Raw genomic sequence first — 23,956 nt, forward strand, 5'->3', positions numbered from 1 at the left:
TAGTATATGTGAGGGGCAAACTCCTCAAGATGGGCGGTGACCATGGTGGCCATTTAGAAGTCGGCCAACTTGGATACAACTTTTGTTTTTTCAATAGGAAGAGGGCCATGTGACACATCAGACTTATTGGTAATGTCACAACAATGGTGTGCTTGGTTTCAACGTAACCATTCCCATGTTGTTACGCTGTATCCATAGAAATGGCCCACCCTGTAGTTTGCACCAACAAAGATTCTTCTTTTTTTGATGGCAGATGAACAAATCAATGAATATTCAGTTTGTGCTGGAAGATTAAGCCTGCAGATTACTTAGTCTGATGTCTACCTTGTTATTGATTCATCACCATCTGTAAATATTATAATCTACCTTGGATTACAGCTTCAACATCTCCTTCAGTCTGATGAAAACATGCAGCGAGATCTCTAAATCTGCAGAGCTGAAAAGAAACAAGTGGATTAAAAATGAGCGGACATGACAACGAAGGACAATAAAGCTGATGTTTTTTCTTTCAAAAACTAAAAATACTGCATCGAGCTCACGTTCACCTGTCATTGTGTGTTTGGTAAAGTAATCCTGAGTGCTGGTTTGTGCTTAGATTAGAGCTGGAAAGCTTTGGTCACTGAGCTCGGTCCAAAGTGTTTTACCTGAACGGGCTCTTAAACCTCCTGCTTGAAGCTTTAAAAAAGCTCCACCGTGTAACCAAACGACAGGTCTGTGATAAACCACCACCTTCTGCAGGGCACTGTGGCATCATCGGCCAAACAGCTTCAGTCTGACCCCAAACTCATTCGTCAATCTGCCTCACAGCTGTACACATTCATTTCATCGTTGATAATTAGAGTTAATGAGAGGTAGCATGTTCTTTACAGAAGGCTAAACACACACACACATATACCTTATTATGTCAGGTGGGTTTGGCTGCTGCCTTTTGCATTCATTCAGTTTTGTCTCATATTAAAATTTGTAGCAACTGTGCAGAAAAACAAAAACACTTCACTCGTCTCCACATTGAAAATGATCTCAGTGATAATTTAAATATAAGCTCTTGGAACATTTAAATGCAAACTGACATAAAACACACATACTTATCATTTTAATTATAACACAGCGGCCCCTCGTTTATCGCCGGAGTTACGATCCAAAAATAACCCGCGATAGCTGAAATCTGCGAAGTAACCAGCTTTATTTTTTACAATTATTATAGATGTTTGAGGCTGTAAAACCCCTCACTGCACACTTTATACTCTATTCTCAGACAAGCAGGAACATTTTCACACTTTTCTCTCTTGTTTAAACTCTCAAAGTTCAAACCTTCTTAGAAAAATAAGTCCAGTATTATAGAATGAAACCAAAGATCAAACCCTGTTTTCAGGTCCAGGACACAGGATAGAGCAGCTGTGAGAGAATCCAACATCAAGGAATCATTAATGAATCAATGGTGCTGAAGTAAAGGAAGCAAGAAGAACGAGATGAGTAAAGTTTGACGTAAATGTTTCCTTTTCACTCATCATAATAATTCAGAGTCACACTGCTAGCGATCGAAGATTTATGTAAATGTGACGAGCTGAACGCGCTCTGTCCTGTACAGGAGACACGGCACGAGATGGTCTACAGCCAATCAGGACGCAGAACACAATACGCTAAAAAATAAAACATTGCACCAAAAATGAAACAGCGCGGTTACAGCGAGGGAGCACTGGATGTAATCGTAATAATGTTCCTTTGTATTTAGAATTTGCTTCCTGGTCGCAGAGATCCTCCTGAAGAGGAATCCTTCGGCCCGAGGATAAACGGACTTACATTCATTTGAGATCATTTGAATAAACGCAGCTTTATCTCCCTTATTTACTTTGGCAGGTCTGCCTTACCTGATACTGTATTTTAATTAGGCATCAAATGATGCATGGAATGAGCAGAAAGCAGCGTTCACATTCACAACAAGGACACACGAAAACAAACGCAGACGGCGTTTTTACCACTTTTGTCATTTATTGTCGGCATATTAGTGTGTCTGTGTCTGCAGTGTGTGAGAGAGAAACTGGACTGCACCGTGTACATCACTCTTTGCATTTGATGGTGTTTTTGTCGCACTCCTTTACAAATGGACCCTTAAAAGTTTTGGTTACAATGACACAGAATTACCATGGATTCAGTCTAAATTATTACCTCCATTTTACTTATAGATATGCTCTTTATTAATACCTTGAAGTGGAAAAAATAATGAAATGATGTCAAACAATAAGAAGTCGAGTTTTACATCTGCTAAGGCTGTTCTGTCTCTTTTTACGTCTCCGGCTGTGAAAACACCGGCGACCTTGTTCAGGGGCAGCAAACAGATCAAAGCTCTGAATCAGAAACCAGCCGACAAGCAGCACACCTTCAGAACAAGAAGATATAGATAGATTTATATAGAGAGGTTTATATTCAGCGTCAAACTTTTAAAAGAGTACAATAAACACTTCTCACACGTGACAGAAACTACTTGACGCATCAGAACAACGTGGGCCGACTGGGTCTGAGCCCGCCGTGTGGCTGCTGAACCGAAACCAAACGGATAAATAAAAAAATAAATAAAACAAACTGAAAATCTGCCCACAGTCTTTTCTTACAAAGTTTGACCTGACCACACAAAAAGAATAGAAAAATCTAAAACAGTGGTATTGCATCTGAAATGCACAAAGATTCTCCTGTACAACTTGGCGTCTCTCTCTGACGCCTAAAGGGCTGAGTGGTGGTTTTTCTGGGTGGCTCTCAGTTGGGTTTGCCTTCCGTAGTTCATGAGCAGTCTTCATCTGGCTTCATTATCCTCACAGATGTATACATCAGTGCTGTAAACAGGCACACATAGAGTGGAAAAAGATGAAGGGATCAGTGACGGGGGTCGCCATCGTTCGTCCTCTGCGAGCTTCTCAGTCCTGCTGAGACAACGGCCATCTCCAGTAAGGCGATTCCTCCACCTGTGTTCCTCCCCCGCAGCCTCCCCACCGTCTCTGTCAAACCCGGCAGCGCTCCGAGTGTTTTGTTCCTTTGTGTTTCTTTCTTCTTCGTTTTGTTTGCAGTCATGTTAAATTTTCTTCTTTTTGTGTTTTTGCTGAGCGAGGAGGGATGAGGGCAGTGGAGGACAAAATGGGCTGAAAACTTTACACCCTTGGTCGTCACGATGAAATTGTGCAAACTCACGCAGTCTCTGGTACGTCCACGCGGAAGGAGCTAGCAAAGCCTTTTCCTCGCTGCAAGCACAGAAAACACAGAAGCCGGTTAGTTGTGTGTCGGTATCTGTGTGCGTGCAGAGCAGCAGTGACACGGCCTCACTCACACAGTCACCGGCGTGTCAGCTAAATGCTGATAGATAACATGTGTGTGTGTGTGTGTGTGTGTGGGGGGGGGGGGTGTTGTGGGAATGTTGGCACTGGGGGGAAGAGTGAATCCTGCCAGTTTATTTAGGACACCAACAAAAGGAGCGTCTGCACTCTAACCTCTCCTTCATGCTCCCCCCCTGCACACCACACCCAGGCCTGCACCTCCCGGGACAAAAGGGTCTTTGTGTATCACTGGCTGACTTAATGAGATTAGAGAGCTCCTCCCACCCCCCAAACAAACACACAGGACAAAACAACTTCCAACAACTTCCCGTGCGCCTCAGTGTTGAACCAACAGCGAGGACAGAGCAGCTAATCGCTGTGCAGCTTACAGCGGACGCACATCGACTGTCTTTGTTCAAATCATTTCAAGTTGCAGCAGAAAAACCGCTGAAAGGCAACTTTTACCTTCATATTACTGCTTTATTATTTCACACACTGCTGCTGCAACGGTCCATAATCATAACTACATCATTACTATAAATACAAGCACCTGTTCATGTATTTGTCCTCGTGCTGTACTGCCCTCTGACCCCATCCTGTGTGCAAACACTGCACGCGGCCTTTCACAGCGACGACAGCGCTCTAATGTGAGCAGTGGGTTGCTTCACATCGAACAACTTTTGTTGCAGAACGAGGAAAAGCAGCCAATGAATAAAATATTAATTACAGGGAGAAGGCCTTTTTCCTGCTGCTCCCACAGCGTGCTGTGGTTTTAAATGATGGCACGAGGAAAGCAGCGGGTCTCTGATAATTCCAGCTAGCTGTGCCGGATGATGAGAGAGGCGCCTCTTCAGGCGCCGCTTGACAAAATTATAATTAAGCATTATCACCAAATTTCAGTGATTGAGGACAGATCTGTTTGTGGCCTCTGAACAGCAGTTTAGAAAAATGGGCCTTTTCCTGCTTTATTTTCTCTTTAATTATGTGAAACCGGTTTTTGATCAACCAGCTGACGTCGGCCGAATACGAATGAGACGCTCAGCTCCACGTCTGTCCTTCTTCTTCTCTCTGGTTAAAAACAGTCGTTTGTCAGCTGTTCGTGAGAGGGCCGGTGTCTCGCTTCCCATAACGCTAACGTCTCCACCCACATCAAAGCAACCTTATAGATCATAACTGCTTTTGGCATTTATTGTTTGAAAGGGCCCAAAGACCACAGCGCTGCATGTGTGTGTGCAGATAAGATGGTCACAGACGGAGATAATGGAGATGCTTGAGAAAGAGGGAAGAGTTAGTTAAACACTCTGACAGAGGGCTGAGAGAACAGCGGTCAAATCTAAAATGAATTTCACGCTAGCTTCCACAAGCCAATCCAGGAAGAAAATTCAATTTCCAATCGTTTCTTTTTCTGCTAATTTGATCAGCAGATCAGAGCCGGGCAGGCTCCAAGGCAGCCAGAGCAAAACACAATACTCACTTAAATAAGCCGGGTTATAAGGTGCTCTGGAGCTAGGCAGAAATGCTTCCAACTCTTTCCTCTCTAAGGAGCCGTGGTGGTGGCTGAGGTGCTGGTGGAGGTGTTGGGAACTGAGAGGCGCCTCTTTGCCAAAGGTGGAGAATGATCTATCGGCCGTTTGCTCTGGGCTTTCAAATACCTCTGTGTCGGGGACCGAGTCCATGCCGGGCACATGGAGGTTGCTCCTGTAGTCGGGACCCTGGCGCCCGTCAGAGGGCACGAAGCTCGGCATCCAGCAGCGATCAGAATGGCCCAAAGCCTTACACTCGTCTGTGCAGTTGGAGAACAGATCAGCGCCTGTAGGGGAGGGGGCGGGGAGAAGAAATTAAAGGTTTTACGAGCAAAACGGTGCACGCACAAGCTGTAACCAGATCTGACATGTTCAGAGTTTGCAATTATGAAGCTGCTCTTTGATTCCTTTCTGTTTCCCAGCACTGAGATCAAAGCTGCTGCACAATAGACTGAAAGAAACCTGTGCTGACACACAGCCATCAACAACGTGGCTCCGCTGCTGCTGCTTCAGTACGAACACATTCAGCTTCATAAAGATTTCATCACAAGAAACAAACAGCTTCTCAGCTGAGTTTAGCCGTGACGCTTCGAGAGCGACAGCTGCACGCTGATGTTCAGACATGATGATGCAGTAGAATAGAATAGAATTCAACTTTATTGTCATTGCACATGCACAGGTACAGGGCAACGAAATGCAGTTTGCATCCATCCAGAAGTGCTTTAGTGATATAGATATATTACAATATATATTAGCAATAATATAGATATGTGAGTATATTACAGAAATGGGTCTATTATGGTATGTTATAATGTACACGGTATGAAGTATGTTGTGAATATTCTATAACTATAAGTATGTACAGGCTGTAGTGAGTACAAGCTATGAACAGGATATAAATATGAAATAAATAACTTTACAGAATCTGAGATATACAGCTATACAGAAATGGGAACTATGCAAGTTGTAAACAGTTGTAGGATTAAAAATTATCGAATGTACAGAATGATTATTTACACAGAGCTATACAGTAGTGCAGTTAAGATAAGTGAGGGTGTAGATAGTTTCTACAGAGGCTATAAAGTGCTGGTGGTTGTGAGTGGTGGTTCAGTCCATGTTATTATTGTGTGTTTGAGGGTACAGTTGTCCATTGTGGGTGTGTGTGTGTTCAGTCCATGTGTTAACGTGGGTCAGATGTCAGGAGGCAGAGTTCAGGAGTCTGACAGCTGTGGGGAAGAAGCTGTTCCGGTACCTGGTGGTCTTAGTCCGGAGGCTCCTGTAGCGCCTCCCAGAGGGCAGGAGGGTGAAGAGTCCATGTGATGGGTGACTGGGGTCTTTGATGAGTTTCCCAGCCCTTTTCAGACACCGCTTCCTGTAGATGTCTTTTATGGCAGGAAGTGGTGCTCCGGCGATGCGCTGGGCAGTTTTCACGACCCTCTGCAACGCCTTCCGGTCCGAGGCAGAGCAGTTCCCGTACCAGACTGTTGTACAGTTGGTCAGGATGCTCTCGATGGTGCAACGATAGAAGTTCACCAGGATGTCTGAGGACAGGTGGTTCTTCCTCAGGGTCCTCAAGAAGAAGAGGCGCTGGTGAGCCTTCTTGACCAGCTTGGAGCAGTTGGTCGTCCAGGTGAGATCCTCGGAGATGTGGACTCCCAGTACAGGACGATATTACAGAGTTTACTGCAGCATGCTTGCAATGCTGCGCCAAACCTACTCTGTTTGGTCTGTTTTTCCACAACGATTTTACATTTTTACTCTGACATCAGAAGAACAACCGGCTCGTGTCACTGCATGGGTACACTGAGTGGATGCTTTCAGGGTGATTCAGTTCCAAAAGGTTTTTCAGTGTTTGTAACACTAATCGAGTCAAACAGCAGCAGATGTTTAACCTGAGCTTGCACCTAAAATAAGGAATCGGCAATTTGTCTCAAGCGGCTCAAGCACATCACAAATGACAAAAGACAACAGGACGGTGAACATGTGTAACATATAGTGGACGGTCAGTCACCGTCTTTATCATTATTAGCACATTCTGCCATATTTACTTAACAGGCGTCTACATCCATTCAAAGTGGGTGAGCAGTTTTTAGGAACAACAAAGACCCATCATGTGTTTGCAGTACAAACAGGCAGGATGGCTCAGCGGGTGGTGTTTGCACCTCGTGTCTGCATGTCGATGCATCGTTGTAGCGAATGTTGGGTTAAAGGTGCTGAAACATGGGATGAAAGCACTGAAGAGTTTACAGGTACCAGTCGATTTAAGTGCATCCTTTGTAGTTCATCATATATGAAAAGCGCAGCTATGCAGGCCAACTGTAAGCCTTAAGCCAAATTGTGTGTTTGCTGCCCCAAATGTTTTTGCACTTGGGCCCAGATCTTGCGGACGCATGTTTTCGAAGCCTAAATCCTTGCGTGTGTGTGTGTTTGACTCTGTTTGGGGCTAAAATGTCCAGCTCAGGCTATCTGCTGCTAATCCCTCTGAATACAGACTTATTTGGCTAAGACTGCTGTCATCCCAGTAAGCAGAGTGTGTGCATTTTGTTCTGTGTCCTTAACGGTCAGCAAAGGGGGAATTTGCTTTGTTACAAGAGGATTAATTTGGCTTGCTGTCACTAGCAACTTGGAAAAGTGCCCAGTCTCCTAACGAGAGGGTTTCCTATTAAATATTAAGCAACGTGCCATAAATATACCACGGCAGGAGGCTTTAGTACGGCCTCTTACATGGAAGGAAACAACTTATTGTACACTTTGATGGAGCCGCAGCCACGAGGCAAAGCAGTGCTGACACACTATATCAGTGCACCTGCTCGCGCAGACAGCGTTGCACTGTGAGCAGCAAAAACACAGCGTGGAAAGAAGAGCTCTGCTTATATTACAAAATGGACGCTGTGTTAATTCTCAAAATAGGAACAGGAAATGTGGCGTTTGGCCTCGGCGAGGGGGATTCAGCCACAGAGCCACGTCACGACATCTTCTCAAAACTACACGTTCCCCTGTCGAACGAGGCAGTCGTAAACACACACACAGGGCTGTGCTTAAAATGTGAATAAAGGTTGCAGGTGATACTCTTCTCTCTCCACGGCGTCCTCCGCCTGTGTTCTGCAGCTGAAAGAAGCTTCATAAATCACGCTCGCAGAAAATTGTCAGTGTCTGGCCTCCACTTCAACGCAGGATTAAGAAGAACTATGTCAACATGTCTCACACTAAGACACACACAAGCAGGAGCAGCGAGGAGACGGGGGAGGGAGGGCAGCGAGCTCTTGGAGCGAGCTGACCCTCGTTGCTTCTGACACCTCGTCTCATCTTAGCATTCCGAACGCCGCTCGCACAGGGCAAACGCAAAGTCCCGATAATAACCTTCATTTGGTAATTGGTATGCAGAGGTTTGAAAAATGAATTACTGATCAGCGAGCTGTTACCACGGTGATAACGTGAACGGCAGGCCTAAGGAGAAATTCATCTCGGCAGGGGGGGAGACGGGAATGCGGCGGGGGTGGAGGAGGGGTTGAAAATTGGATAAGCGCCTCGACTCGATCTGCTCCGAGTGCACGACATTGGCCGTATTGATAAAATGGAGCAGGACTGGAAACGTGGACGAGTGGTCCCAGAGGGTCTGAATCCACAGCTGCTCAGCCGTCTCGCCTCGGAGAATTCAAACCTCACAACTGAACCCACATTTGCTCTGTTTTCTTAAACTCATAATATAATATATTAATACTGGTGCTAAGTACTAAGCTCAGTCAACTTTCTCCTTCCAAACATCTTTTACAGGTTCATGTGGTTTCTTCACAGTCATGTCAGGAGTTTACACAGTGAATCACAAGCAGGCTGTCATTCGATACTAGAGGTGGGAATCACCAAACATCCCACGGTACGATATTATCACGATATTTAACTCACGATACGATATTATTGCAATTTTTAAAATATTTTGCGATATTCAGATTCTGTACATAAAGGTAAACTTTATCAATATTCATTTTATCTAATAACAAAGTCTCGCACTCAGTCTTTCTCTCATCTCAGTCAGTTTTATTGTTGACAAACTGAACGGTTTGTATTACAGTCTAGTCCAACTGAACTGAATGCAACCATCTGGTACAATTACAGCTATTCTGAACTATGCAATATGAAAACTATGCAGCCCCTTCAGCAACTGAAGAATTTGGAAGTAAATTAAAACAAAATATAATTTTACATTAAATAAAAAAGTTTTAAACTTAATTAAAATAAGACATGTCTTAAAATAAAATAAGTAAACTGTCATGTTTATTGCTGCCAAAAACAAGTTAAACACATTTGGACAGTGAAGGAATGTCAGGATTGTTGCTCAGAAAAAGGATCAACATGCTCTGAAGTCAGAGCACAAAAACTTTTTTTGTAACAAAATATCGATTTCTGCTGTCCCTGTATCGATACATTATTAGCAAACAAAATATCACGATACTACACAGTATCGATTTTTTTCCCCCACCCCTATTCGATACATAATTAAACTTTGGAAATTTAAATATTAAATATTTAAATTAACATTTGTAATGTTAAAATTGTATCTATGTTATCAGTTTGTGAAATAAAAAACAACTATTTTATAAATTATTTTAACATGCGTGGACTGTGTCATAACGAGCTGCTAACACACTATAATGATGTTATTATCATTTTATATAAAAGCTTTTATTGCTGGTCAAATACTTCAGATAGTGCTGGGATCTCAGGAACACCTCATCTCCTTGGTGGTGGGTGCTGTGATGGGAGGGGGGCAGCAATAACAACACACGGTAACCAAATGGTTTTAGTGCCAAACAACCGAGCAGGCAGAGAGCACATCCAGCTGTAAGACAATAAACTGCAGACTCAAGTCTTCTCCCTCTGCTCGTCTCTCATCTGCTTTATAGTTTTTTATAATTACACCAAAATAATGTTTATGGATCACTAAAGATTCGCTTTTTCACATTTCCCCAGGAGGAGTTTGCAAAACTAACGCCTGGAAATGTGCACCTCTTGATGTTAGATATGTGTGCAAAATCTCATACATGTACATCATACCCAGCCCGGGCCTATATTGTTTCATTCTTCTAGGTGGCGCTATTGAGCCATTTTGCCCCGCCCATGTCTGAAAACATGAACATATGTACATTTTCACCAGACCCGATGCATGTGCAAAACTTTTAAGTTTTTGAGCATCTTTAGGCCCTCAAAAAAGCCAATACATTTGCCACAATAATAATAATAATAATAATAATAATAATAATAATAACAACAACAACAACAACAACAACAACAATAACAATAATAATAATACGGTGGTATTGCATTGGGCCCTAATAAAAAAAATCCAGATGATATTCATGGATGAATTCCAGATGAATGATGAACTCATTAACTCACATATTTAGAAATAAAGTCGTTTATGCAGAGCTACCCAGCAAACATGTGATGTGTTCTTATTTAAAATAAATGCCACTATGACTTCATATGTATTTCACATGTATTGTAATTCAGTGATAGTTTAATACTTGAGCTTCTTCTCGGCTCCACGTTTGGCGGAGGTAAAGACTCTCCAATAACCAACAAAGGCTTGAAGCATTTTAACTTTCGATCCATTTCCACCACTTAAAGCCCCCCCCCCCCCCCCCCCCTTTTCTTCTTGTGCTAAATTTTGTACAAAGTTATTCCTCCTCTTGTTTCATTAAAGGATCTTTCACCACCGTCAGACACTGAGGACTGAATGTCTTTGGGCTTTTTTGGCTGCTGGTCAGACAGAATCAGCTATTTCTGTTCAAATGTGACTCATTATTCTTGGCGTGTTAGAAAGGGGATAATTACACAATTAAGAACTCATTCATTTCATCCTAGAATAGTTTAACAGACCAATTCTGATTGTGTGTAAACTGCAGCAGTGATAATAAACATGACAGCAGTCAAGGAAGCTCGTTGAATGTTAAACAGAGTCTGCATTTCTGATTGGACTATATCACAGCCATGGTTACACACACACACACACACTCATAAGTGTATATTCACGTGACTGTAACGCTGCACTCAGATACCTCGAAAATGATATCCGCTCTGATCTGAGCAGCAGTTTTTCCTCCACACTCGATCCAAACGTAACCAGTTTGTCTCCAATGCTACAAAATCCTGTTTGAGTTAAACGGCTCTTTCAGCCGGTTCACGTGTTCATTACAGGTGACGTCTGGTCTCTTTACATCCTTGATGAGGAAAAACGGAGCGGCCTTTGATCAGAGAACAACAGAGCTGAGTGCCTGAAGCAGCAGAAAATGTTGGCATGACAAAGCAGCTAACCACAGGAAGAAGAACACAAATCACCGTGTCAACAAAAAATACAACAACGGCTTCAAAAAAAAAGAAAAGGATATGAGAATAATGATGAACACTGGGCCTGCCTCCAGCCTCCAGCAGGTGAAGATATAGTATTTTATGAGGTAAATGAAATCAGTCGTGTCCTATAACTCTGACTGCACAGAAAGAAAGGAAGGATGAAAGTAGAGCTGGGCGATAGAACGATAACGATATGTATCGCGATATAACTTTTACTCGATAGAGAAATTAAGCTATCGCGATAGACCTCGCCGCTCTTGTCCTCTTAAAAAAAAAAAAAAAAAAAAAGGTCAGCCGATCCAAATTAAGTAGCGCAGAGCCGAACCAATCACAGCCGCAGCGTCACGTCGCGTGACTTGTTACGTACAGCACAAGTGCCAAGCCGCACATGTGTTTGTTTGGGAAGCAGCCAGCGGGTAATGGAGGAAATGAGTGTGCTGACTAGAAAAATAGAGCAGGGCGATATGGCCAAAAATATTTATCACGATATACATTTGAAAATTTGCGATAACGATATAACCGACGATATAATTGATGCGAGACAAAATACAACTCCACAACATTACTAGCGCAAAAAGACAACCTTCCATTTATTTTCACATAAACAAGAAGCTGGTTTTTATGTACATTAAAGCTTTATAAAAATTTAACAGTGCAAATGCAAATTCCTTGCTGAAAGTTTAACCAAAAGGCATTTCCAGTAGAAATGGGCTGACATATCCTGAGCATAACCATGTATAATATCCACTGAAGTTAAAAAGAGGTGCTTTGCAACATTAAACTGCAGTGTGCAGTACGTATGTTTCGGACCATAAGGTGCACGGGATTATAAGGCACATTAAAGGAAACAAAGCAGTCAGATAAATAAAACTTTATTAAACTCATTCTTCTTGCTTCCTCCACTTCTGTACCATTGATTCATTAATGTTGAATTCTCTGGCAGCTGCTCTATTCCCATGTTGTTGCAGTATATTAATGACTAACCTCGTGTTGTGGATGGATTATCTCAGTTGTTCTCCTGACTGAAGTTTGGTCCGTTTACAGCATCCTGCCATGCGATTGCATTTGTCTCTAACCATGATGAACCTTCACGTTAACTTTTATAAGTGGAAAAGTGTTAGTGTTCGTCCTCCAGCTTCACTGTTTATGTTATGCTAACATAGCTGTGTCGCTAGCGATCACGTAGCACATCATTATATACCAGCTAGCCCAACTTCAGTAACCCTACAAACGTCACTGCTGTTTAGTTTCCTGTCTTCATTTATGTTGGAAGTGATAGCAGAGCTGTACGTTTGATTTTTTTCAGAAATCTCTCAGTCAGAACATGCTATATCATGCTTAGGTAACTAGCGAAACTAGCGAGCTAACTTCCGCTAGCTTCCTGCTAACTTCTAACTCCGTTAAATGTAATAACTTTTGTTTTCATGGATGCCTGGAAGTTAAACTTTATAGTTACACCTGGTAAAGCAGCAATGCTGATCGTTTTATTAAAGATGAAAGAATTTAGACAGTTTTTAACTCTAAGTGATGCTGCAGTGTTGTTTGACCTGAAGCATACGGAGTTTAGGACCCAGATTACTCCCAGATTTAAGAGCATCTTAGTCCGACAAATACGACAATAACGACGGCCGCTTGCATGTTCTGCAAAAAAATGTGCTTTGTTGTGTATCTGACGGACAAACACCAAACCAGTTCCACATCACGGAAGTTGCACCATTTTTACAAACCAATTCTGGTTCATCTGTTTCACTCAACAATCGGCCATGTGCGTATGAAAACAAAGGCACCGCGCATGCGCGTTTTACTCCCATTCTATCGCGATATTTCATTTTCCTATCGTTGCCTAACATTATACCGGTATTACCGTGAACGGTATAATATGGCCCAGCCCTATAGAAAAATCAACCGAGCGTGACCGAAGAGAAAACAGATGATGGTTCCAATGCCGGAGAGATTGTCGAACGGAAGAGCCATAGTATGGAACGCCAGGACTGCCATAATGAATTAATTAAATACACCATTAAATAATTAATTAAATGTGGCAATAATTAATTAAAATTGGAATTAATTAATTAAATAAATAGTTATGACACATGTAATTAATTAATTATTGACACATTTAATTAATTATTTATGTATTTCACATTTTAATTAATTATTGACACATGTAATTAATTAATTATTGACACATTTAATTAATTATTTATGTATTTCACATTTTAATTAATTATTGACACATGTAATTAATTAATTATTGACACATTTCATTAATTATTGATGTATTTCACATTTTAATTAATTATTGACACATTTCATTAATTATTGACACATTTAATTAATTATTTAATGATATATTTATTTATTTCATTTTGGCAGTCCTGACGCCTGGCTCTCGTCATGAAATAATTTTATCTGTCAGCCTCACCCATCAAACTCAGGGGGCGGGGTTAACGCTGCCCATGCAGCTTCTCTAACATTTGATTGGTTGCCGTGCAAAGTAAGTCAAAACAGGTCGATCCTAGAAAATCGATTGCTTGTGTAGACTTGGGGCAGCCAGTTATCCCAGAATGCAGATCAAATCACAGGCAGCAATGGTGGTGGTGTAGTTTTAAAATACCCCGTTTTTCTGTCACCAGCTACACTTTTAACAGTGTTTTAGCCGCGAATGTCGCGACGTATGTCTGGTCAGGTTGTCAACATAGAACATGTTTGCAAAAGTGCTCAGATGTTTTCAGAGATTTCACTAGCTCTGCTAACAGTTAGCATGCAGAGTGCACCGAGGGGGTTACGTTAACCGGTTTGTTTACATATTCCACTCTCCGTGTTCCACATGTTGCATTCGCAGATTCTCATTTTCACCGAACGATCGTCTCTTTCCGCCTGGTCTTGTGTCTCTGTGCTTCTGTAACATAAAGAACGAGCTGACATTTTTCTCACGAAACCAGCGATCAGCTCAACAGACCCTCAGTTTACCTGCATGCATCCTCCTCCTCATCTGTCAGCTGTTTAACACCTGCTGCTAATTCAAGAAACACGCCTAGTTACCTGGTGATAGTCACAGTTTAACTGGGCAGCCGGTGCTCGATATAACGCAATGTCAGCGCATTTTTCTGCACAAGATAAGTAAATATAGTATTTTCCCCGAGCGCAGAGCTGCTGGAGCTCGTTTCCTTACAGAGCACTTTATAGGCGAGCCAGCTTTATCAGCGGCTGATGTCCAATCACCGGCACACAGCTTTCAAACCTCAGCTGAGTTTTAGCTCTCAGTGGTTAAACGCTGGACTTCATTCACTCAGGTTCTGTCTGTCGGGTCACGTTTACTTCGCTGTTTTATTTACAACTGAGCAAATCGGTTTGGCTGAGGTTAAAGTTACGTTTCATAACTGCATAGTTTCACAGACGTTTAATGGTTCACTGGCACATGTGTTAGACTGAACTATCATCTAAATATCATCTGTTTTTTAATAGTTATTCAACTGTATTCTAAGCACCAGCTGTCTGTTAGAATGTGATTTTTTTTCTCTCTCTGTTGGCAGACGTATAAAAATGCGCAGGAAAATCTGACGTGCATGGCGAACTTCACCGACGATATTTAGGGAGGAATAAACACACATCAAACATAAATGAACCATTTGCCTGTCTCCATAATTGAGAGCATTTTCTCTTCTTATGTCAACACTCTCTCTCTCTCTCTTTTTTTTTTTTTCGGTCATGTTATGTTTACCTGTCAAAGGCTTGTTACAAACTATGAAACACATCGTGCAGACTTCTGGATGTTAGAAGAAAACTAATACTGCTCATGAATGAGACTAAAGGCAGGAAGGTGTCCTTTAAAACTAAACATGTTAATAGGACCTCCCTGTTTATATCATAGTTTATGATATAGCACGTGTATTTCAGTAATAGCCTGCTGAGGCCACTATACGTGCTGGCCTCATATCAAATGTGAAGGCAGACTGAGTCTATGTTTGATGTTTGCTTTATATCTAATCTTCCTTTTCAAACATTTAAACAGCAGCGAGTCTGCAGCTGAGGGAATACAAATTCAAATTGTCGGAACAGGTTTGCTCGTTTCTTGGATTCATTTGGTGATTTATTAAATGTATAACTGTTATTCTAATCTGCTGCTGAGTCTCTTACACTTTTCTTGATGCTGTATATTTTCACGTCTCTGGAATAGTTGGCAGTTAGATAGTCAGCTGGGAAACTTTGTGTTAACTCATGGAGCTGAGGATATCGTGGATATGCTGACCTCGCTGCGTGGTGTACAGAGCGAGGTCAGCATGATTAATATTCACAATAAAAATATTAGCCGAACATCATGAAGTCTGTATGTGTTTCATAGTGTCGAACAACCTTTGTACAGTTAAAGCCAGCAGTTACTACATGACGGAAACACCAACGTTATCTCTTTTATGTGTTTATACACAGGTCACGCTGATTACTGAACAAAAACCCAAAGATCAGATGTTAAACAGATTTATTTGCACTTTCTCCTCCTTAAACATGTTTTTAATGTTAGTTATAATTCAGAATTGGCGACTGAAACACGTAGGACACATAAGAACATCAGGAAATAAAACACCGATAAATATAACCTCAGTAAAAGAAGTCAGCGGGGGTTACTACAGCTGTGTACCGGGGCCTGCGCTTTGTCGGTGGGATTGCTTGCGAGGCGAGCGGGTCTATCCCACGCTTTGCCGTGAGACTGGGACGACATCTCCGAAATCATCGAAACACTTTTGCAAAGAGGCTGTATCTTGACAAACCGACCAGACACATGAAGATTAAACCACTACATTCTCGGCTAAAAAAATATTAAAACGGTATTTGGTAACACACAAACAGGGTTTTTCAAAGCTCAGTTCTGTTAGCTTCCACATGCCGGTTGTTGTGTGCTAGAAACAATGGCCACCAGGCCAAAGCAATGGTTTTGACTCGATCAGCGTTAACCCCGCCCCCTGAGTTTGATGGGTGAGGCTGACAGATAAAATTATTTCATGATGAGAGCCAGGCGTCAGGACTGCCAAAATGAAATAAATAAATATATCATTAAATAATTAATTAAATGTGTCAATAATTAATTAAATGTGTCAATTTTTAATTAAAATGTGAAATACATAAATAATTAATTAAATGTGTCAATAATTAATTAATTACATGTGTCATAACTATTTATTTAATTAATTAATTCCAATTTTAATTAATTATTGCCACATTTAATTAATTATTTAATGGTGTATTTAATTAACTCATTATGGCAGTCCTGGCGTTCCATACATAGAAGTTCCGTAGTGTGAAGGTATTTCGGCTATTTCAAGTCTGACAAAAACAGAGTAGCGTGCACTGTAAATTGTGCCGAAAGCAAGTCTGGAAATACAATAAACTGGTGCATGCGTCACACTGTGCGCCACGTTATTGTTTCGGTGAAATGAATTTCTACAATACTGTTAATTCTACTCTCTGCAGTGTTTAAATGCTTACATATACACACAGTTACTGTCCCTCCACACATACGACTCGGTTCTGCTTCTATGCCCCAGCTTTGTTTACTTTTTCCCACCGAGGCTTCTAGACTTCTGATTGGCCAACATTTCTGCACAGTTAGGAATCTAGCGCCACCTGCTGCTTTGGCATGTTCATAGCAGCGTTTTCCTTCATTTCTGCCTTTATGTGTGGACGGGATTATTTTTTAAAACGAAAACGGAAAATCTCAGTTTTCAAAAATACCCGTGTACGTGTGGACGTAGCCTCAGTCTCTGACTGGAAGCGCTAATTCGTCATTCGGCTTTTGTCAGACTAAAGTAACTGTTAAAACTGTTTGAAAAGCTCAGCTATACAACAAGGAGAGATTGAGAATTTCCTTTTAGTTCTCAGTTTATTTGATATTGACAAAAGTTAGTCAGTTTTGTCTGTTCTTCTGTAAAACAAACTAAGATTTATTTTTAGAATTAATACTTTATTTCTAAGTGGAATTGACAATTTAGTCTGTTTCATGCATCGTGCATCCTCTGCACACGGCCATAAACAATCAGAAGAGTCTGTTCAGTGACAGGTTGCTTCTCCCCAAGACAAGAACTAACAGACTTAAAAACTCCTTTGTCCCACACGCCATCAGACTGTTTAACTCCTCTCTGGAGGGGAGAGGGAGGGGAGACAGGAGGACAAAGGAGGGGGGAACAACTAAGCTGTAGTGCCTCTGCACCTCACTGTACAATACCTTGTGCAATACTTTTTGTAAATAGTCAACAGTGCAATAGACTCAATACTTGAAATGTGCAATTCACTTGTATTTTTATTTTTTTATTCCTATTTATTCTATTTATCCCCTTTGTATATTTTATTTATATTTGTCTCTGTATTTATATATGTGTGTGTGTGTGTGTGTGTGTGTGTGTGTATATATATATATATATATATATATATATATGTGTATATATATATATATATATATATATATATATATATATATATATATATATATATATATATATAACAATTCTGTAACTGTAACTTCGGTCGTTGCTGTGCTTTTTGGAAGTCGAATTTCCCAGAGGAACCCACCCGAGGGATTAATAAAGTTCTATCTTATCTTATCTTATCTTATTTGTTCTATTTTGAAACTTAAACGCTTTAGCGGCTGCCTTTTGTGTAGTTTGCAATATTTGCCTTTATTTATCTGAAAAAGTCTCATGTTCCTTAAGTACATCTACCCTGTTGAACTTATTATGGGAAATAAATATTTAAAAACAAGCTGCTGATTATTTCACATTTTACTTGTGAGCAACGGCACATTTAAATCTTACAAATATAGTTATTTGGCTGATATCGTGATAGATATCGTTATCACCTGAAATGAAAAAAACATATCGTGATATGAAGAAATCTCATATCGCCCAGCTCTAGATGAAAGAGAAAAAGGTGATGCATTCATGAAGTCTGTGAGAGCCAAGAGGAAAGCTAACACGTGGATTTATTAAACACTGATGCAGCCTCACTACTGACAAACTAGATTAGCTCGCAGAATGATGGCGCTCTAAGCCGTGCTATCAATTATCCTAATCAAACAACGACTAAATGCACAGCAAATAATCTGGGTAAAGGCATTAAGCTTTGCAACAAAGTAACTCATGCTATCTGCCGCACCAAGGGTATGCAAAGGGTATGGGACGCTGTTTCACAGCTGGACGTGCTGGACCATCCAGAGTAGGGACTGTATGGGTAGGCTAACATATGATGCTAGCATGGTCTAACAAACAGCAACAGCAGCTTAAGCTAAGCGTGATCTGTTAAATCACAGACATGCTTCATTGTTTCAGCTGATAATCAGCACACATGTGGAGCGTACATGAACATAAATTAGCATGAATTAAGTTCTAAGCAAAGCAAGTTGGAGAAATCGGAACAGAGGCCCCGGGTCACTGTGTGCTGGTCCAGTTTATTTAAATCAACAACAAATTGTGTTAATCTCCACTAACTCACCAACTCTGAGCACGCAGCACGGTTTATATAATCATGCAATCTGAGCTCAGGAAGTCTTTATTTATTCCTGTTTGTCTGTTTCTTGGAACAGTCGTGAAATGTAAGAACATCTCCTGTCAGTAAAACGCATCAGAGAGTGTGCACATGCTAATAAAGTCAAAGTAGTACACCTCCATGCACATAAAGCAGATTAGAAGGAAAAATAAAGACGGTGCAGCAGGGTATCTGTGTAAAGTCAGGCCGTGCTGGCAGAGACGGGTCCGGCTCTGCGTGCCTCTGTCACTGAGCTCCATGTAAACCAGGCCTACTGGGGTGACACTGGAAGTGGCAGACCTCATCCACAGTGGGCACCAAATAAAGAGCTAAACCTAGCTTTTATACATCAGCAGGGTCCTCTTGTAAGGCAGGGAAGAATTAAATGAGAAAAACAGCCCGTGCATGGAAGGGAGGAAAAAACAAGCAGGGGGGGCGTGCAGTTAGAGAGTAACAGCATGAATAAGTGCATTAATTAATCTAATGAACGGATGAATTGCACGGTTTGTTTGCTACAGCCACAACCTATTTGGTCGGCTTCCCAGCACTCCAGTGCGAGCCCAGCCTCATTAACAAGCCCATCACACCTCGTCAAGTGGTCTGCAGCACCGAGTGACCGCGCTCACAGGGAGCAGGATCCTCATTAACGCCGCCACATATTTACAAACAGCAGTGGAAGCCTCACTCAAGACATTCAATCACCACACGGCAAACATCACAGTAACAAATATTATGTGTCGGCTTTAGGAGCGAGCACTTGGATGCGGCTCACAGGGAAAGGTTTGATTCTGGTGCAAGAGTTTAAGCGATAATCCCACCCAGGCACAACACAACAGCTAAAAGACCTCAGACTCTGGCTGTGGATGATGATGACCTTTAGAAATAAGCATTCATTTTTCCAGCCCTGCACAATGTGCTGCCAGATTTCAACAGTGGAGAGACGAGCAGCTTCTGGACCACAATGCTAATCAGCAGATCCTCCTCAGATCTATAGATGCCCGAGGGGCAGAGAGAAGACAAAGAGTTCATACAAAGCCAGCACTTACCAGACGAATGGCCTCGATTGGTGGCGTCGTGGTCGCTGTCTCCCTGCTCGCTGTCTCCGTGGCCACTGTCTTTGGAGCTGACCAGGTCGGCCTCCTGAAAGGCTGAACTGAAATGAAGAGAACATTAAAATAAAGAAAGACGACCTCGCTTTGTTTTTCTTAATCCATGTCAGCATCACAGTAATGGGAGATATCAGCAAATGAGCTAGAAGCAGACCAGCTGGTAGAAGAGCAGGTAGAAGGGCTTTTTCCATATTTACCTGTTGACACGTCGCGGCCTGTCGACCAAGTAGCTGAGTTCAGCTCGCTGGTGTTTGGTCTGAAAGAGAAGGGGCAGCTTTTAGTGCGTCTCCTTATGTAGAGAGAACAAAGCAGCAGAAAAACAAAAGAACATTACATCCATCGAGCCAGAGACGACACAACCCACACAGCTTTGAGTTGACGTAACTATTACATGTGTCATTCATCTCCACCAGTGGAGACTTCCATCCCACAGGGAGGGGAAGCTCTGCAGACATGTTGCCAAGGTGCAAGGTGAAGTAGCGCACCTATGTAGGCTGCAGCAGCCCAGAGATCCAACATTTTGAACAGTATATATTTAATCCTGGGTGACTGGGCTTCACGCACACATATACACCCATTATACTCCCACACCCACCAGCAGCCTCTTTGCCAACATACATTGTCTTTATACACCTTTTCTAATTTATCAGCCGTGGAAGCATATCATAAACATGCAGTCGTTGCTGTTTAAGGATCGCAAAAGTCAAGGTTTCTCATTTCCATATCTGCTTTCATTTTCTATCACATTGTGTTACAGTTGATGTATCGGCACACAGTAACACCCATCTGAGGAGCTAGCATGCCAGTGAAGTGAAATTTGGGGGATGAAATGGCTCCTGAATGTCTCTGGTTTATATTTCATTCTTATCAGATGTCTAAGGGGACATGAATCAGGTTTAGGCATGCGGAGGAACTCAGATGGAAAGGTTTAAACCGCAGGCAGGAGAGGGGCTCTTACCTCATTTGATAAAATGCTGCCGTTTGATATGATGTCAGGCTGCTGGTCTGTGTACCCTGTCACTATGGCCCCACACGGGTTGTGATCGGTGTCTGTGCTCCTAGAAGGACTACATGGCTTTAGGAACATGAGGTCAGTTTTGGCAGACTCTGGAGTGAGACATACCTGGTAGCAATAGTTCTGGTTTTGGTGGTGGGAGCCAAAGCTCCCAGATTCCTCCACAGGGACTTGAGCTGTGCCAGCCCCGCTGACGTTAACGGCACTTTGCACCAGCATGATATCCGACTTGCTGAGCTTTTTCTTGCGGGCCCTGCCCTGCCGCGAGCAGCAGGAGCTGCAGCCAAAACAGCAGTCACTGGTCAGGCAAGTATAGATGTTAAGCTTTTTGTCCTTCTGACAGCGCACAGCCAGCACAATCATAACCAGGAGGAAGATGAAGGAGACGGAGCCCAGGGCGATGATAAGGATGAGAGTGAGGTCCAGGGTGCTGTCCTTTGCCTTGGAGGTCCCGCCTTTCTCCCCACCGCCACGGCCTTCAGCCACACTGTCCACCAGCACCACCAGCACGCTGGCGCTAGAGGACAGAGGCGGCTGGCCGTGGTCTCGCACCTCAATCAACAGGTCGTACTGCTGATGGGGGTCTCGCTTGACCGATACCCGCCTCGCAGTCCTGAGTTCACCTGTTCTCCAGTCCATCCTGAACATGCCATTCTCGTTTCCCCTCTGGATGCTGTAGGACAGACGAGCGTTCTCTCCATCATCCGCATCCATGGCCACGACACGTGTCACCAGATAGCCTGGCTCAGCAGAGCGAGGCAGGGGCTCCTTGGCTGTGCCGTTCTTTCCCAGGGGAGCAAGCACTAGCGGGGCGTTGTCATTCTGGTCCACAATGATGACTTTAACAGTGGCATTGGAGGAGAGCTCTGGGGTCCCTGCGTCTTTGGCCTTGACCATGAACGTGAACTCCTTCAGCTGCTCATAATCGAATGATCTGAGAGCATAGAGATAGCCTGTCTCCTCGTTGATTGACACGTAGGTTTTGACTGACATGCCCTGGATGTCACACTCTAATATGGAGTAGCTGATGACAGCATTCTGCCCAATGTCCGGGTCCAGGGCCGTCACCGCGTGTATGTACGCCCCTGGCACGTTGTTTTCTGTCACGTACACGTCATATACGGGCTGTGTGAACGTGGGCGCGTTGTCGTTTTCGTCTGACACCTGCACTCGAATGGATTTACTGGTGGCCAGTGACGGCGTTCCTTTATCGCGCGCGACCACAGTGACGGAGTAGGAGTCCGCCTGCTCGCGGTTCAGCGGCCCGTCGGTGACTATAGTGAAGTAATTTTTAAAGGAAGATTTCAGTTTAAACGGGACGTCGCCGAGGATCTCCACGTGGACCTGTCCGTTCTCCTCTGCGTCCCGATCCGTGACGCTCAGCAGCGCGATCACGGTCCCGGGAGCCGCATTCTCGCTCACCGACTCCGTGACAGTGCTGAAAGTAATTTCCGGTGCGTTGTCGTTCACGTCGCTGAGTTTGACGAGGACTTTACAGTGCGCGGGCACGGCGTTTGGTCCCAGATCTTTGGCCTGAACAAAGATTTGATAGAGGCTGCTCTCCTCGAAATCCACCTCTCCGCGCACCTCGATGCGCCCGGTGCGTGAATCTATAGAGAACAGGTCTTTGACGCGGCTGGAGATGTGGTTGCTGAATGAATAAACGATTTCTCCATTCAGTCCCTCGTCCAGGTCGGTGGCGTTCAGCTGTATGACGAGCGTGCCCAGCGGCGCGTTCTCCGACAGGCTCACCGTGTACACCGGCTGCTCAAACACGGGCACGTTGTCGTTAGAGTCCAACACTTTGACGACCAGCAGCGCGGTGCCAGTCCGCGGAGGCTGACCGCCGTCCACGGCGGTTAGCACGTACCTGTGCGCCGTCTGCTGCTCCCGGTCCAGCGGCTTCTCCAACACAAGCTCCGCGAACTTGTTCCCGTCCGTCTGGGTCTGCACGTCCAGGTAAAAGAAGTTGTTCGTGGTGATATCGTACGTGCGTAAAGCGTTGGAGCCAACGTCCGGGTCGAACGCGCTCTCCAAGGGGAAGCGGGTGCCCGAAGTGGCGCTCTCTGAGATCTCCACCGTGATATCGGTCTCCGGGAAACTGGGTGGGTTGTCGTTAATGTCCACCACTTCGATTTCAACCCGGAATAGTTCTAATGGGTTCTCCAAGAACACCTCCATGTTTAGCTGACAGCTCGCACTCTGCTTGCAAATCTGCTCCCGGTCGATTTTCTCGTTAACGAACAGGACCCCGTTCTCCAGGTTCACCTCCAGATAGGGTGTCCGAGAGTTGGGCACCACTTGGAAGCGCCGGGAGGCTAGCTTGGTGAGGTCCAGACCCAGGTCCTCGGCAATATTTCCCACCAGCGTGCCATGGTCCGCCTCCTCCGGGACAGAGTAGCGTATCTGACAGAGCACTCCATCCGCGATGCACAGGACAAGCAAAAGCACAATCATCGCCGTGAAAACAAGTGCACTTGGGTAAAAATATCATATATGTTAGTGAAAAAATGTCAGTTTACATCACCCATTACAGTAAATGCGTAAAGTCTCCAAAATGCGTAAAGTCTCTGTAAATGTACAAGAGGTCCGGAAAACTCTGTGGGATTAAAAAAAGGCGCATTTCATTTCTGACAGGAATCCAAAGGACTCGATGATATTTTTCACTTTTAAAAACTGGCTCTGTTACTTTCGCACATGCGTCCAGGTGAAGCCTCAGCGCACATTCCAGTAAAGCGCAGAATCTCAGACAGCTGAAAGTTGGAAACATAAATTATAATCCACAGGAAAAACATACGACTCTGTCTTCAGTGATGAAATCTACTGCAGACTCTGGCTGTCTCTTTCCTCTCGGCGTCCTGTTCCTCACTGCAGCCGCCTCCACTCCACTCTCCACTGATGCTCTTCACTCAACTGTTTGCTTTTTTCCCTGAGTCGCGCCTCCCCTCTCAGCCCCCGCAGCTGTAAATCACGCGGAAAGCTCTCTCCTGATTGGCTGTTGGGGTTGCTCGTCCGCTCGGCCTTCGTCTCCCTCACTGCTTCTCTGTATCTCTCTACCTCCCTCTGAGCGCAGACTGACTTCTCTTAAGGATACCTGCCTGCAGGCAAAGAGAAAAGGGGACAGGAGCGAGAAGGAATTTATTT

General features: G+C 43.5%; 1 protein-coding gene across 4 annotated transcripts; it reads right to left on the reverse strand.

Annotated features, from left to right (window-relative positions):
- Positions 1 to 1,124: 1,124 nt before the first annotated feature.
- Positions 1,125 to 23,720, reverse strand: pcdh10b (protocadherin 10b). Of its 4 annotated transcripts, none has more exons than XM_085467359.1 (5): positions 20,921 to 23,720; positions 19,995 to 20,053; positions 19,735 to 19,841; positions 4,777 to 5,112; positions 1,125 to 3,230 (listed from the first exon to the last, which is right to left on the reverse strand). In XM_085467359.1, exons 1-5 carry the CDS (start codon positions 23,267 to 23,269, stop codon positions 3,211 to 3,213), a joined length of 2,871 nt encoding a protein of 956 aa, XP_085323485.1. In that variant the 5' UTR covers positions 23,270 to 23,720; the 3' UTR covers positions 1,125 to 3,210. The 4 variants fall into 4 exon arrangements, with proteins under 4 accessions (XP_085323485.1, XP_085323483.1, XP_085323484.1 ...); XM_085467357.1 differs by having other exon boundaries at positions 20,756 to 23,720; XM_085467358.1 differs by having other exon boundaries at positions 1,130 to 3,230; positions 4,955 to 5,112; positions 20,756 to 23,720.
- Positions 23,721 to 23,956: the final 236 nt, after the last annotated feature.

The sequence above is a fragment of the Copadichromis virginalis genome, linkage group LG2, assembly GCF_057382275.1.
Source record: "Copadichromis virginalis isolate Kocher_CV1m ecotype Utaka linkage group LG2, C_Virginalis_male_GT1.1, whole genome shotgun sequence".
NCBI classification, from domain to species: Eukaryota; Metazoa; Chordata; class Actinopteri; order Cichliformes; family Cichlidae; genus Copadichromis; species Copadichromis virginalis.

Coding starts and splice junctions, on each gene's coding strand:
- pcdh10b (XM_085467357.1), bottom strand. CDS start 23,269: ATGATTGTGCTTTTGCTTGTCCTGTGCATCGCGGATGGAGTGCTCTGT. Junction 20,054..20,755: donor GCAGCATTTTATCAAATGAG/GTAAGAGCCCCT, acceptor CTTCTCTTTCAG/ACCAAACACCAGCGAGCTGA. Junction 3,231..4,776: donor TTATAACCCGGCTTATTTAA/GTGAGTATTGTG, acceptor CTGTGCTTGCAG/CGAGGAAAAGGCTTTGCTAG.